This window comes from Zonotrichia leucophrys, chromosome 5, assembly GCF_028769735.1.
Source record: "Zonotrichia leucophrys gambelii isolate GWCS_2022_RI chromosome 5, RI_Zleu_2.0, whole genome shotgun sequence".
Taxonomy (NCBI): Eukaryota; Metazoa; Chordata; class Aves; order Passeriformes; family Passerellidae; genus Zonotrichia; species Zonotrichia leucophrys.
In genome coordinates, this window is record NC_088175.1 from 15,209,658 (window position 1) to 15,226,836 (window position 17,179).

Below are 17,179 nucleotides of genomic sequence, written 5' to 3' on the forward strand. Positions count from 1 at the left end.
CTGGGAATGGCATGCTGTGAAATTGGGCCTTCTGTGGTATGTTCTCTGCAAAGATCTCAGTGTGCCATACAGACATCACAGCTGAGGAAACGAAAGCCCTCAGACTTTAACACAATCACAGAACATGCCAGTAGCAAACCAGGAGAAGAGGCAAACCCCTGTCTCTGCTGCCTCCTGCAAGGTGATGCTGCCTTACTCATTGCTACTCTGAGGGAGATACTGATCTGTGCCTCTTGTTTCCTTCTTTCCCATCGTGACTCTTTATTGTATATACACTGTGACAGGGGGAAGGAAATACATTACAGAGTTGTTGCTGCTGTTGGACCCCTGCCACAGAGCATCTATCCATCAGTGTCATCATGCAAAACGCAGGGCACTTGGTATTTGTTTACATCCTGAGAGGAAGAGAGTGTCCTCACCCCTCCGGTCAGATCAGATGTTATTTCAGGGAAAGGAAGAGCCTTGGAAGCACTGTCTTGGCCAAGACACATGAGGTATGTGAGAGGGAGGGAATCCCAGAGTGATGACAGGGCAGGCCAAGTAGTTTAAATCTGACCTTGCCCTTCAGGAACTATTTCTGCTTATTGTGGCACTCCATCCCATGGTTCTCCTTTCTCAAAGCATATGGCAAACAAAGAGGTATATTAAGTGGTACTCAGAGGGATTCATTCCCACTCCCTCTTAGATTTGCCTGATGAACAACATATGCTTTTGTCCAGGTGATAGTCATGTGGGATCTAACTACCAGCCTTGTGCACGTTTGGCTGTATCCAGCCCCATCCACAAGTCATGTAATAACTCCATGTATTTGCAAAGTTGTCATAAATGATGCAGTTCTCAAGCACTAAACACAAAACTATGAGTCCACTGACTCACACTTTATGCTGTCTTACTGTGATATCTGTTACTCACACCTAAGAGCGCTCTGGGTCTTCCATAAATATCTGGCCTGGTAATGACCGGCTTTGATGCCTGGGACTCCAGAGCAGGGGAGGAGTACTGGCATCACACTGGAACTGAGGGAAGTGCTGCAGGTGGTCACAGCCTGCAGCTCCACCTGCCTCCAGAGGCCACACAACAGGCCCACACCACTTGGGGCATATGCATTGCGTGTGTGCTCCAGCACATGTGCCTGCCTGCCAGATGTGCTCACAGGAGTACGTATGTAGGCACACGTTTTGGGACTTCCTGTTCATCCACAGTGTGTGCTCTGACACACAGTCCCTTGCAAACACAATCCCAGAACTCCAGAGGTCTCCAGACAGCCAGCTGGGCCTCCTGTGCTTCACTCCATTCCCTGAATGTGGACTGGTGCAGTCTCTGTGTAGAGTGAGGAGCATGACTCCCAAACTTGCCGTCCCCAGGAGAGCGTGTCCTGCCATAACTCACTGCTTGTATGCAGGTTGTAGCGTCCTAAACTCCCAGATTGTTAAGAATTTATTTCAGCAGCTTTGCACTCTTATCTAATTTTTTTCTTTCTGTGCTTTCTAATGGGATGGGGCCCTTTGCACTCTCACTCTAAGAGACAGTGTTATCAGCACTGTCTGTATTATTTTGTAGCCAAAGTATCTGCTTATGACTGAACATTGAAAAGCATGTGACAAGTGAAGGACAGTGCATACTCTGACTGTGATTTGACCTAAAGAAAAAAATTGGGACTGGATTCTACTGAGCACATTGCTGAAATCCACATAGCAAATATTTGCCCATTTTTACAGTTTGGTAGACTTTATTGCCTGTGACATATTTAGAATTATTATGAACAAAAGATCTGAGGAAGAATGCCTATTTGCAGGCTATTTACAGATCCAGTTGCTGCTGGCTGGGCTTCACATGGTTTTTTTTGTTTTGTTTTTTTTTTTAAATCCACCAGTAGAATACTAGGGAAACATCCAAACAGTCTTTGATCATGGGAAAAGGCTCTTTCTGTGAAGCAGGGATGTAACATCTATGCAGAGCCTTGGATTTGGCTGTGGATCCCAGGCATGCTGCCTGGAATACTTTCTGAAGTAGATTATATCTTTTAATCCAAACATGTTGGGACATTTGGAGTGTCATGAGTCATTTGGAGCACATTCTCTCCAATCACAGTTACACTTGCATATATATTAATTATCAGATCCTTGATTGTCAGACCAAACTGGTAGTAGCTCAAGGAAACAAGAGGTGCAAAACAAAAGTAGTCTGTTGATTCCTCCTGATTTTACTAAGAAGGGTACCTCTTTCTAGAGAAAGAGCTCTGAATGAGCCTGTTGAGCAGTCTATAGAGGTGGTGCCCTGTAAGCCTCATGTCCAGAACAGTAATGAACACTGACGGGCTAGGTAATTTTGCAGTAGATTCAGTGGATCAGTTGCTTTCTTAATCTGTTCACCTTGTTATCTACCAAAACGAGCTGGTTTAAATTAATAACGTTCATAATTTTTATGCAATTGATGGGGGGGAGAGGATGTTACCAAGTATCCAGTTGAAATTATGAAAATTATGAAGAGTTGAAAAGCTCAGCTCTCCAAAGCACCTGGCCTGCAGTGTGCTCAAGCCCAGTTGAACACTTCCCAGTGATACCTTCACACACATCCCCCCAAAAGCAGCTGAGCTTGTGCCAGCTCAGGAGTGCCACAGCACAAGCTGAACGTTCTGCAGCTGTGATGTGGCCTGTACCAGGGAACAGTGCCACTCCTCCTGGGCTGCTGGCATTCTCCAGCTGGAGGAGGGAGCAACCCACAGCATACTAGAGAGGAAAAGCATATCAAAGCAAATGAGCAGGAAGGATTACAATGAGGAGTCTGCTGAAAGTGGCACAGTGTGAGGGAAGAGCCATGAAAGGATGGGGGAGCCTGAGACTGGGGGTTGGTTGCCAGTACTGAGTGCTGAACACAGATTTTCGGAGCCAGTTTTAGGCATCTTCATAATGCAGTACCAGAGAGCAGTGCTGTGTCACCCAGGGGCCCCGTGTCACATCCTGAACTGCGTTGCCACCATGGCTGTGCTCACCACAGCCACGCTCAAGAACTGGCCAGGAGCAAAAGCACTGCAGTGCTGGAGGGCACAGTGACCTCCCTGAGAGCTCCTGGGGCTGCTGCTCTCCTGTGGTGGGCAGGACCAGCAGGAAAGCCTGCTGTGTACCACAGCGCTTGATCCAGAAAAAGAATGTCCATCTATGAAAAGCCAGGCAGGGCTGTCAAACAGAGATCCTGGCTCGCTCTAGAACCAGGGAAAATAAGTCAGTACTCTGCTTGGGATAATTAATCCTGATGAAAAGCAGATGTATTTTCAATGCTTGCAAGAACTTGAGCTTCTGTATCTGCTTGATAACTGCACCCATTCGTTCATAACTTGTCTCCAGCTATGGTGCTGGATATCCTTGGGCTCTGCTAAACTGCACAGCCTCTCACTGCATTTGCTGCACACACATTATTTTACAAACATTCCAGCAGTGAGGGAACTTTGGCTAGACCATTTTGAAATATGAGGCTGACTCTAGATGAAATTCTTACCCAGACTTACGCTGAGTAGAATTTTTTTCCCAGTTCTATTTCAGAAGTCAAGTGGGATGCTGCAATGCCTAAGCCCTCTAAAGACTGCCTAATTTCATCCTATTGAGACAAGTCATACTTCAAAATCCTACATCTTGCTTTTCAGGCTTCAGTTTAACAAGGCTGACTTTGGACTAAGCAGGTGTATTCCAGCTTTTCCCAGTGGGAGCTTCTGGGCTTTCCCCACCCAGTTCTCTTTACTTTGCATTCCTCCTTCCTTTTCTCTGTCCTGTACACCTTGCTGATCTGCATGGAGAAGAATTTTCCTAGTGAACAAGTGTTCAGGAATCCTAAAGCCTATAATAAAGGCAGGCAAAGATTCCATTCATTTACTTATACATTCATTTACACATACATAGATTATGGGATGATTTCAAACAGAAAGCCCTGTGTTGCTGTGAAGGCTTTCATCCTCATTTTGCAAACAGAGAAACTGAGGCAGAGACATTAAATTACTTGCTCAAGAGCTTAAGTAGTTGGCAGCAGTCAGAGAAAAAACAACTTATTTTGACTAGAAGTCCCTGCTTTAATTTTTAAACATCACTGCTGTCCAGGAAAACAAAGAAGAAAGGTTATTTACATATGACAGAGCTAAACATTACCTCCTCTCCTTGCCATCCTTAATGACTAGCCACCTTGTCATGGGTTCCAGTGAGGAATAAATTGTTGTTTTGAAGCTTTGCAGAAATCTGCTTTTTGAACACAAGAAAGTTATTTAACCTTATCCAGTACATTTTCTTCTGTTAAAACGGGGGAAAACAATTTCAAATAAACATCAAATATTTTCAAATTCTGTCTTTCCTTACTGTCATTTCACAGCATTTCAGAAGGATGTGCCACAATGTACTTAGCATGTGAAAGACACTGAGGGAATCAAGAGGACAAATACTTTCACCCTACTGTGCTTGATTTACTTCTTGTATTTTCACCCACTAAAAGCAAACTAGAGTGATTAGCAATCCTTTTGCATTTTGTTTAATTCCTTTGGTAACTTTAGCCACAGTGAAGCAGGTAAGACACTTGCTATGAGCTAATTCACCTAGGGAGATTCTTGGTTTCCTGCAGTTTCATGATGCTGCTTTCTCCTCAGCGTTGTGTTTTGATTCATCTGACACAACTCTCATGACTATTTACTCTCTTTTTCCAGCTTCTGGCCATCCTCACTGCTTTTTCTGTCACTTAGAGCTTGGCTCTGACCGGGAAGTGCCTTCCAGTTTTGTCCGCTATGTAGATGTGGAATTTGACATGCCCACCACTTCCGCGTCCAAAGCCGCTGTCCGCTCCATCTCTGTCGAGGACAAGACCGATGTCAGGAAGTGGGTCAACTATTCAGCACACTACAGCTACAAGGTAAAACTGAGCAGTGCTGATCACCATGGTTACTTTGTGTGCTTCATTGTCTTGAAAGTATTGGCGGACAAAGAAAATACTGTGGACAATAGAGGTGGGAATTTGGTTCATGCCAGGCTGTGTGCAGTAGCTACCCATGTGCAGCTATTGATTCATGGCAAATAAGCAGTGGATTATCTCAGCAAAGATGGAATAAATTTGCTTGCAGTTGTCTGTGGAAGAGCGTGCACACAGCCAGCTCCTGGAGATTAGCTGATAGGGAGAGTTTGAGCAGGAGTTCTGCTGCTCTTCCCTAGTGGTAGTGCTACTGTGGAAGTCCTACTGCAGACAAAAGAATCACATTTCTCTGCTTAAATACTTCTTTCTTCTGCCTGCCCTAAGGAGAGGAGCAGATAGGAAAGTGCACTATGTATGTACCTGCCAAAATATCTCAGTAAATTTGCATGTTACCTGAATACTCAGCAGAGAATTTGGCATCCTACATTGCCTTCTTTGAGAGCAGTGATAAAGAGATTCTGAAAATATTCTCATGGCAAATATTTTTACTGATAATTGTAATTATATTTTTAGTAGTTTCTTAAATTCACTGGAGATAATATTTCTTAAGTATCTCTTTTAAGAATTAAAACATTGGATTATTCCCAAGTTTTTGGAGATGTGGAAATTTAGAACCCAAACATAGATCCCCTTGGCCCTATCCCAATCCAAAGTGATATTTGTAGGCCAAAGCACCTCTGAGCCTGAGGACAGCAGGGAATGTGCTGAGATTTGGGGTAATGTTAGGCACTGCTTCAAGAAGCAGGGAGTTGGATTTGATGATCCTTATGGGTCTCTTCAAACTCAAGATCATTTAAAAACTCTCTTTGCTTTATACATGAGTCTTCTCAGAATTTATAATTAAGGCTGATTTTCTGCTGTCACTTAGGAAGCCACCTATCGTCTGCAGATTTGGTTCTGAGCTTGAATTCAGAGTACAGCTGGGAATGGTAATGAATATAAAGTCATGTGAGTTCTCTGCATGACATTATCTCTTTTGGAAATTATTTCATGACACTGCTGAATTGTAGAACTGCTTAGATTAGGCTGAAAATCCTTATAGTAAATAAAATCCAATTTTCCCTGATCCTCAGTCTGTTTTTCCTCGCAGCCCTCTCAGGTCACCAAGAGTTTCTTCGCCTGAGCACAAGAACACCACAGAGAAAGATTTGTGAATCTTTTGTTTTCCTTTCTCATTAGAAATATTCTTCCTCTTTTTCTTCTACCAGGTCGAAATAGAGCAGAAAAAAAGCTTGAATGAGGATCTGAAGGGAGAAAGGACTGCAGATGTCAATGAATGTGCTACACAGTAAAGGAAGATCAGTCTGCAAGTCCCAAGAGGGTTGGTCAAATTAAAGACCTGGAAGAAAGGATTTGCAGGGCTTGGGTATTTTTCTTCTAAAAAATTAGGGACTACTACTTTTAAAATAATGCTCTGAAGAGTATAATTTTTTTATAATTCCATACTTTGAGAAGAATGTGGTCAGGGTTTGTTTGGGGGGGATCCACGGGTTTTTGCTGGAACCAGTACAGTTGTACAGTAAAGTACAAGCCTGCCTTTTCTGCCTTTTCACCATTTAGGTTCTGCACTCAAGTATGGTCTGGCAACCATCTCAGCCACACCAGAAAACAGCCTTTATCTCACAATCTTGCCCTCCCACATTAAGCATTTTGTTTCAATGCCTTTTGGTTTGGCCTTTGACTGAATTGCTTCCTTCTGAACTGCCAAATAAAATTCAGGGAGGATCGAGTGGAAAATTATATAAAATCTCCTTTCTGAAATGGTCCACAGAATGAAAAACCTGGGCATCATTCTGAAGAATCAACACACTCTGCATCTTAAACAAAGAGAATGGTCTCTGTGTTGAAGGAGATGAACTGCGGACAAGACAGCTGATCACAGAGCTGTCCCTCTTCCTGTCATCCCTGGAGTGACATGTCACTGTGCACATTTTCACAGGGTTTGCACAAGTTGCAAGAACGCCTCTGCGATTTCTTAAAATTCTTAGTTTGTAGTCTGAGCTGTTCTGGTACCTTGACTGAACATGGTCGTGGCTGCTAGTAATAGGGAATGTGTGTTACAGTAGTGGAGGTACCAGAGGGACTTTGCTAAGATTAGATCATTCCTGCCTAGAAAGATATTTAAGGGAAAAACATGGGGGTTTAGTTTTGGGTTTGGGGGTTTTTTGTATGTTTTCTTGGATGGGTAAAATGGGTGGTAATTGAAAATGTCAGAACACAATTACTTTAACAGAAAATGTTGTTTGTTTTCCTGAAAATCCTTGGAATTCTGTCCAGCACAATATTATTTTCATGTTCTATCTTGAACCAACAATATAAGTAACTTGTATCTTTATAATACTCCCATTAACTGGGCTCCAAAATCTCTTTCCAAAAATTAACAAGCTTCTATCATGGAGATTTTTTATCCCCACTTACCTGGAAGTAATAACAAGTCTTAAAACTTCTTTCTAAATAAAAATCACTCATTCACACATATTTTCAGAGAAAACAGTGTTAAAAGTACCCATTTTTAGTTGTTTCTATGGCTTGTGTAATATTCTGTCTCGTAATGTTAAATGTAAAGTAAGTAATTTATTAAATCATTTATCTTTTGAAAGGTTACTACTGACTATAAAATACACATTTGGAAAACTTTGGCAATGTAATTTAAAATCATAATGAATTAAAATGAAAGCTTTTTTATAAATTTATTTCATTTTACATTTAATATAAAAAAGTTAATACACTCTTGACTTACCACTTTCACTGTGACTCCTATAAAAATTATTACAACATTAAAATCACAAATAAATAATGAAATTAATTTCATTGAGTCTGAAACTGGTAGTTGTAGAATTTAAAATAAATTGTAGGGAACTTTTAAATGCCTTTTTTATATGCACCTACATTTCAAGCGTGCATCACCCTAGTGACCCATACTTTGACAGGTACACCACTGTAAATGGTGTACATGTAAATGGTGTAAATATGTAAAGTCTCAATCCTTGTAGGACTTACTGACAAGCCTGTAATACTCCACTGCAGGTAGCCCTCTGGGCCCAGGATGCTCCTTGGAGCACACCAGTTAACACTAAGCATTTGCAACATCTCTCTGTAAATGTAAGAATACTATTAACTTTTATTAAGAATTTTGAGATCAATGGATTAAAATTTCTGGTATTATTAATGATAACTTGTATACTTGGGAGCACAGGGCTGAATTTGTGACTGATTCTCAGCTCTGGCACAGGCTGGCTGTGATGAGTTGCATGGCAACTCCTCTTCAGAATTCACTCCTGTTCAAAGGCAGTCAAAGAATTTCTGGGTGGTCTTCCTGCTTTTCACTGCAGCTCCTAATGTACAGTTTCTGAAATCTCACCATCAAGAAATAATAAAAAAAAACAAACCCAAACAAAAACCAAGCTGAAGCAGTGCTGAGATGTTACTGAGAAAATGTGAGAATGTTTTGTGAAAGAAATGGAGACATTTCTACTCTGACCTGCAGGCTCAGTGTCTGGTTTTTTTGCCTATTGCCCCATAGCTCATGGAAACACAAGTAAGGCAAGTTAGCAAAGTTATGTTGTACACCTTAAGAGGGGAGAAAATAAAAGGAATATAATTTTCCATCACTGTTGAATTGTTAAACTATTCAGCCTCTGTCATACTTGGGCCACAGAATATTCTGTGTTCCAGTAACTGAAAGATAAAAATACCGGACCTTTATAGATTTACTTAATTTCTCTACCACTTCATCACTGTTTTTTTGGGTTTTTTTAAACTCAGAATCAGTGGATGAAAAACCTGACTCTCATCTTTCTTGTGTAGTTGTACACAGAAGTATTTCTTCCAGTCATCATGAATTTATGCAGGCAAAACTGGATAAGTGTTGTGATTTATATGAAAGTTATTTTAATCCATTCTTATCTCTGGAGAAATTTTTAGATGTACCTGCCACTGAATTTTCAAGTGTTAAGGATGAATACCCCAGCCAGAATCTCAAAAGATCTTAATTTCCTTATTTTCTAAGGACTGGACTAAGTAGTTTGATTTTTCAAAAGAGTGCTAATAACCAAAATTTTTAAGAAGTCTATTGTTGGTGTCACCAGGTGTCAACTGAATTATTTTTTGAGTCCAGCACCATTACAAGCATTGAGAATTTGAACACTGGGATCCTAAGTGCCCTTACTGAGGTCTCCACTGTTTTTCATTGATTAAATAGTGCCAATTTTTCAGTGTTACACACTGTCATATATGTACTTTATGTACATATACTCTTCACCCATGGGAGTATAGTAGTAATTTGAACAGACTTGATTGGAGTGAAGGGAAAAGATCTGAGAAGTTTGTGAGTTTGAAAGTAGCAGAAATTATTTAGATACACGCAGTGCCTGTAGTGGGGATTTTTATTTGTTTTTTAATCATGCAGAAAAATATCTCTGACTAGTTTCAGATTACTGCTTCTTTTGAGAAAGATGCAGTTACTGTCCTTTGGTATATTTGAAAGCTTTGTAGTACTCAAACACTCCATGCAGGAAATGTGCCTTCAAGGTAAGCATACCTTTACTCCCTGAAGTGATTACCACTTTCAGTCCTGTTTCTATTTCTCATTAGGGTTTTAATATTTGTACTGTGGTAAGACTTGAGGTATTGTATGGAATTTTGCCTAGAAACATGAAGTGTCTTTGATCACAAGGAGTAAAGATGAACAATATCTCCAGGCAGCTGAGGTTATTTTAGTTAATATCTCTTTCATTTATTAACTATGGACACTCTGCTAGAAAAGGAAAATGGGTGAATTCATCTGAGAAATACTAAAACTGACTGATGTTATTTTGGTTCTTTTATTTAGATTTAAATTTAGTCATCCTATGAAGGAGTCAGATAGAGCAGTAACATTATAAACACTGCAGAAATAATCTTCCTGCTCTGGTGGGTTGCTGGCTGACAGTTACTTGATAGGATGTCCAACATCTGTCCACATTATTTGGTAGCTGCTAAAACTCCCTCTTGAGCAGTCACCTCCCAGGATAGACAGCAATTGCACGAGAAAGGGCATGAAAGCAACTGGAAAAGGTGTATGAAGTGCAGCCTGGAGGTGCTTGCTCTTTTGCTTGCCCAAAATTCTCAGTCATGTCCTTGGCCCTTCAGTGCACTAATCAAGTCCTTGATAGGTCACCTTTGTTCCAGTTGGTGAAAAATTTCTTTCAGTTACTCTTAGCAGCTCGCGTGCATAGCTGTATTAATCTCTAGAACTGACCAACACAAGAATTTACAGCACACAGGGATCACTTAATGAAGTACTTACCCTCTTCTGTCACTAACATTAAATCTACATCATGACATGTCTAAGATACAAAATTTTGTGTGATAACATACATAGGTCTTCCTAATGTTCCTGTTTTGTTCAGTCAGCCAGCCACCCCTCACACATTCAGCCATCCATCCTCCCATCCGTCCTACCCTCCTTCCCTCTCTCTTTTGTACTTGCAGTTTATTCTTTGCACTATTGACATTGATTGGTTTAATTGTTATTTTATAACATGTTCCTACCTTCTTATTTTGTAAAATAAGTCTATACACTGGCTAACTTCATAGAAGTGGTTTATTTTATTTCTTTATATCAGTTGAAACGGGATGTCATGTTTTTGTTTAAACTACATGAAAATTTAAATAAATGTTAAGATGAAACAGCATATCCACACTTTCACTGTGAAATTGAAGTCGTATGTGCTGTATATTCTGATAAATCAGAGATCTTGAATTCAGAAGAGGAAAAGGAATATTTTGAATGGTATAAAGGACAACATAAATTAGAAGTTTAGGGACTACATACGGAAAAGAAATAACGTCATTTGATCAGGCAGCTTGAACAATAGACTGCAAGGGAAATGGAGCAAGCCTAGAGCCTGAGCCACGTAACGGTTTGAAGTAGTACCAACATAATATGGAAGATGGTCCAGCATTTGGAAACAAAGTAATTGAGGATTGTAGCCTCTGCTCAGTGGTCTCTTCTTTGACCACTAAAACCAGGAGTACATGAAAGAGTGAGCACAACGTGTTTGCAAAGCAAGTATCAGGTCTAAGGTACGTAGAGTCCTCTGCTATGATTCTCTGAGTTCTTTCGAAGTTCAGTAAGCCATGTGTCATTTCATACATCTTTCCACTTCACTCAGTCACTGAGACCCACTTCAGTCTTGTTTTTCTCAAAAAGCATTCCTTGTATCAGACTGAAGAGCTGGGCACTTCTCTTGGCCAAATAAAATCAGATACTCATCGTAAGTGCTGTTCAGAGTATTGCTCTGAGCTCAGTACAACTGACAGTAAGTCAACCATTTTACAGTATGAGAAAATGGAGGTATACAAGGTACAATGCCTCATATTTGTTATTCAAGAGTAAATCAGGTCAGCCAGAAGAAACAAAGAAAGTTAAGATTCAGCAGCTGTTAGTGCTGAGTTTTTTACTACAATTCAGATACTCAGTGACTTTTGGAAATGAGCATATAAAATTCGGAGGGTAGGATTTTATTAACCCTGGTAGCTTGCTAATATGCATAATGATTTTAAAAAGAAAAACTTAGAGAAACGCAGGACATTTTAAAACCAAGGAGCTCAAAGTTCTTTGGCAACAGTGTAGTCTTTAGAGGTAAGCCAAAATAACACCCTACAAGAGATGGGGAGGTCAGAGTGCCAGTGCAATGTGTACCCAAACAAAAGACATCACTAGAGGGAGATAGCACAATTTGGAGAGGAAAAAAACCCACAATTTTCTTTCATGCCATGATTGCCCATCCTGACTAGTCCAGATATGTTGTAAATGTTTAAGACAAAAAGTGCTGAAGGTCAGCTGGAGATGAAGCAAAAGATGGAGGAGCAGCCCACTGTTTCAGCTTAGGTGCCGGTGTGGGTCACAGCAGATGTGTCTGAAACCTGAAGTGCACCAGCCCCAGAAAAAACTCTTGTCCTCTTGGTCACAGTATCAGAAGCCTAACGGCAACTGCTGTATATAAAATAGTAATTGGAATAGTATCTTATACACGAGCTATAAAAGGTGTCTTTCTCAGCTCTGAACAATGGGACAGGGGTGACTGTAGTACTGCCTTCAGTAGCACTGGGGTAATGCAGCAAGTGCCAGACACATGCTGGCGTTCAGGAGGTCTGGGCAGACTGGTCCTTGCCCACTGGGGGCCTTCTGCAGCCTCACAGTTGTTAATACCCCAGGGGCTGTAGATAAACTGGGAGCAATCAGCTCAACCTAAAGAGCTTTTGAAGGAAAAGTTGAATACAGGCTGAATACAGCTGAAAGTAACTTCTTAAATTGGGAGGCTCTTTTGTAAAGGTTTTCCTGATGCAGGACTGAAAAGGAGAGCTCACCTCTGTGGAAGCAAACAAATTTCTTAGGGCATGGTCAGTTCAGTAATTGTACTAATACAGAGAGTCCTCAGATTGAAAGGGAATGAAGTGGGAAAACCTCGTGTCAGTGCACAGATGCAGGCAGAATAGCAGAGTTCTGACCTCAGGCCAGCCAAAACAAAAGCAAAACTGCAGACAGTTTCCAACTGAGATTAGGAGTTCAACTGCTATGGCATCCCCTGTGCCCATCTCCCTGTTATCCAAGCCTTGTTTCTCACTGCAGCAGGCAGCAGGCTTGGTTGATTTTTTCCCCCACACTCTTACAGATATCCTTTGCTGTGGCTCTCAGGAAGTGACGGTGCAAGGGGAACACCCAGAGAGAGCTGGTGGCAAAATGGGATTTGCTGAAGTTACAATCTCAGCAGAGAAAAATGTGTACTAATACCTCATGAAATCCTGTGACAAGTCAGGAACTATGCAAAAAAAATGTGACTTGGGGAGTCCCAGTCTACAAATACTGATCTTGGGAACAAAGGAACAAATGCTGTAAAACTTAATATGAATATTACAGAAGACTGGAAGGCTTTTGAACAAATAGAATTAGATTTGGATCTGAACCACAGTGTCAAAATCAGCTCTCAAATTGTTCAGGGCCAGCAGACACAGCATGATGAAATTGTGAGTTGACTGACAGTTCTGCTTGGTGAGTTGGGGTCCGTGGCATGGGTGTTAGCTGGAGAAATGAACCACAGATGGGAACAAGGCACTTAGCTGCGTGCTCGCACTCCATGGGCTCTCGAAGGGAAGGGACTGTCGCTCTCTAGCGGTCACTGCCAGGTTCTTGCCTGGACTGCTGGCCTGCTGAACCAAGCAGCCTCAAGGAATCACAAGCCTCACCGGTTTGCAGGACTATGAACTCCATACAGAATTTGGCCCGTTGTAAATCAGTTGGATCTCAAAACTGGGTGTAAGAGTTGACTACCTCAGCTGGTTTCATGTTTAGCTGAGAAAAGGACAACAGACAAATTAATTTTTCAGTGATGTTGACTAGCCTTTTCATCCAAATATCCTTACCTGTTTGCACAGTCATGCACATACTCAGTTTAAATTTACATCCATAAAGCACTTCAAATACCTCCAACAAAAAAATGCTGTAATAGGATAATGTTTAACTGTTTTCTATAAAAACCAAAAGCATTTGTGGGTGTTGTATAGGCATGCAAGGATATGTACAGTTATGCATTGATGGAAAGAACAATTTGACAAAAAAGTTTGACCTTTTTATTTTCTGGACACTTAAAAGCAACAGCCACTCCTCACCACCCCAAGGTAAGCCGCTGTGGCTCAGTCCAAGTCTGGGCAGCCAAGCCCACTAATCCTGTCTCATCCACCCCCATGCAGCTGCTGCCTCATTCTGGAAGCACATAATTCCCAGAAGCTCTCATAAATTTACAAGAAAGATGTCTGCAAACCCCAACTGTTCCTGTATGTGACCCAAACTACCACAGTCCTATGCAGCCAAGTCCAGCTTGGGTTTTCAAGCAAGGTATTCCCCTACTCTCCCTCTCTTGATTCCAGCCTGCTGCTCTGCTCACAAGGAGCATTGTGTACTATAACGCTGTGCATTTTTCAGAAGACTGCACTGCTGGGAAATGAAGGTGTTTGTTTCTTCTCCTTGTTTGAGGCTACCTAGAGGGTGAGTACAGAGGTGGAGACAATTAAAGACTGAAAAGAAGGATTGAAGACTTTGAGGGTTTAGAGTATTGACCAGGTTTGTCAATCCTTGAGTGCAGTTTATGAAATTCTGTTGAATATATTATATCCTTGGAGCAGAAATTAGACACCAGACCTACCCTCTCCCTCCATCCAAATTGCTTTCTTTTGAGCTCACTGAATCTAGAAGGCCTGTTACCCAGTGAAAGTACTTAATAGGATAAATAATAGCACCACTTGAGGCTAATTCCTAATCTGTTTGCTGAGGTGCTGTGGAAATTGAATTGTTTAAATACATCCTTACAATGTATTTGCTAAGAAGCAAATTGCTATAAAAAGTATTTGTCCAGAAACAAAATTATCTTTCTGTATTAGAGCCTTGCACACATACAGCTATATGCCTTTGAATAATGGGGGCAGTCTTAGTTCCCATCTACAAAAAAGCACATGACAATCAGTTTCAATCTCTCCTGAAGTAGTTTCTGACTTAAATTTTAGGTTTAGGAAAATGATTTATTATTTATTAATTTTCAGCTTACACTAACCATTTAGGATTTACCATGCATTGAGGCTACATTCATAGGAGTTACAGCCAACAATTATTGTTCTCAATGCAAGGGCTACTGCACAGTTTTAGCTCAAAGAAGGAAAATTTGAAAGTGTATTTCTGATTTGTTTTTTTGCTAGAGTTACTATACTGCCATAGGAGTTCTGCCTCCCTCTTGTGGTTACCTCTTTTACTTTCAGCTTAGAAAAGACACATTCACAGTGCAGCCATGATCAGAGTTTCTTACAGTTGCCTTCCTGATATCAGTCTCCTCCTTAAGTTTAGTAGAAAAAGGCCCATTTTCCTATACAAAAAGAAAATAAATTTTAAAAAATCTACCTAAGAGAAAGATTCTTTTCCACGTTTGTGTCACAACAACTGAACATCTTTGATAAAATCAGTGGTAATTCAGGCTGGTTATGTTTTCTAATTGGGTCTGAATATTTGGATTCAAGCCACATGTAGAAGCTCCACCTAGGAGCTACTAAGATATACTTCAGGGGACATGATATTTTCAAGTCATCCAAAAACCCATGGCCTATGTATTTTAGGATATTGCTTTGTTCTTTCCTATTAACTTCTATTTCAATTTTACACAGTCCTTTTAAAACACTAAGAAATCAAGCTATCTGAAGAGTTAAATAAAGAACTGTACCTCTAAGATGATAGGAAAACCAAGACAACATTAAATGGCTGCCTTGGAATGGTGGAGCCCCAGCTGAATGCAGATCTAATGTCCCTCCATTGCTTCCCCAACCCAGAACACCTTCTCCCTTCAAAGTCCTTAGAAGACTTACAGCATTTGCAGGGTGACAGAGCTTGAGTGTGCCTGCCCTGTGCCCTTCATTCTTTTGCAATTTACACTGATATCAATATAGCACCTGATAGCCTGACACACCATTCAGAAAGAGATGTGAATTTTATATTGAAAGCCATAGTTAGAAAGTGGACAGGAGGGACACAAACATTCGCAGAAGTCTACAGTAATGGAAAGAGAATAAGCTGCACAGTTCAAACACTACTGCTGGTCATCTTGCTTTGTCAGGTCTAAAACAAAGTCTCTTCCTAGTTCTACACCACTTGGTTGCATCCTCCAGCTTCATCCCCAACTTCATCTGGCTTTGGCAGCAGGGCAAGAGACTTGCTTTGACCACTCATATATTTACATAACTGGTCAGATGATGTGGATAGAGACCTTATCACTTTGGCTTTGAAGGTTTTGCTTCACATTAGATGTTACCCATCAGCACCTCCTTGACAGCTGGCCAAGGAAAACATTCATGGGAGCTGAGCCCAGCTGAGCTCAAAGTACACACTACCAGGGGCTGGCTGCAGTGACAGCTAGAACTCCTTGGGAAAAATCATCCCTTGTGCCTACAGACCTCAGCCAATAAAGGCAGCATTGTGTCCTCACCCATAACTTTAAAACTTGTCTGCATCTGAACAGATGGGTCAGAGCATGCGTCAGTCTCTCCAGCAAAAATCCAGCTGTGTAAAAACTCCATAAACTGGAAGTTCTCTTTTCTGTTCAGCAGGTGTTCTGCTCATATCATAAAATAGTGCAAGTATTGCAGATGTGATGAGATGCTTCACTAGAAATATTTTCCTTCAACAAAGACACAGCCACACTGGCCCCTAATCTGTTCAGAGTCTTGGTGGGAGAAATGAGATTGCTGATGTCAGTAGGCCGCATTGCAAATCTAGGGGACCTGTAGTGGAAGATGATGTTTAAATGGAAAAACTCCCTTTCATCCAAAGCAGCAAGGCAGGGAGCAGGAAGTAGCTAAGCGAAAATTTGAGTTCCAGTCTATAAGTGCAGCCTCCCATTTTTTAACATGTTGGCAGCTGTCAAAATCTTGGTATGTCAAAGACTCCCAGGTTATATATCAATTGCCATGAAGACTGGAGCAGAGAGGAGCTCTAGAAATGGGTCACAGGTTAGGAATGACAATAAATGCCGAGGGTCCTAAAGCTCCACTACAGGATGAACTGGGCTGGCTCATTCCTCCTGTTTTCCTTTCTCTTAAAGCCAGGTACTCCAGCTGCCCAGCAGTTCTCACACTAATGCAGCTTTGCAGTCAGATAATTTGCCTCAGAATGAGAACTCCTCATTAACCACTCATAAGCCATAGGCTGGTTCCAGCTAGTTTATGTTCACTGTTTCACACTAGGAAAACTAAATTCAGCCAAAATTGAACTGCAGTTGTTTTCTGCAAATTTCACTCAGTCCTGTGAAAACCAACCACATGACTCATTAAGGGAAGGGGACAAAATAAAAAAAATTCTGCTTGTCTGTCTGATGCCTCTCATGCTGGGTCCCAGAGAGGACACCTCTGAACAGGCTGCAAAGTGTAGGGTACACCTATGGTTTTTCCATGAAAGCTGTAGGTTCCTTGCCCTTAAATCAGCTCTATGAAATTCTCAGCAACCCAGAAGATGGTGTGGGATTGCAAGGCCTCTCACCTGGGCACAAAGGAACAGAGTACTAAGGTGGGAGGCAGTGAGCATCTGAAGTGGAACAAACCTGCCTCACACAACAGCATTTTTAGCAGACGTGTGAACATGTGGCTGAAGGAAAAACCACAGAGTAGAATCCATCACAGCACATCTCTGCTTGGTGGCAGCAGCCTGTGTGCTGTCTCCCAC

General features: G+C 41.3%; 1 protein-coding gene across 10 annotated transcripts in view; it reads left to right on the forward strand.

Moving 5' to 3' along the window:
* Positions 1–10,616, forward strand: part of STON2 (stonin 2) — a 74,851-nt gene extending 64,235 nt beyond the window's left edge. For 9 of the 10 annotated variants that reach the window (XM_064713936.1, XM_064713932.1, XM_064713934.1 and 6 more), the window contains 2 exons: positions 4,682–4,884; positions 6,150–10,616. In XM_064713936.1, coding sequence (XP_064570006.1) covers positions 4,682–4,884; positions 6,150–6,233 — 287 coding nt within the window. In that variant the 3' untranslated portion in view covers positions 6,234–10,616. The remainder of the gene's footprint in view (positions 1–4,681; positions 4,885–6,149) is intronic. The other variant, XM_064713939.1, reaches the window with a different exon arrangement.
* The last annotated feature ends 6,563 nt before the right edge of the window (positions 10,617–17,179 follow it).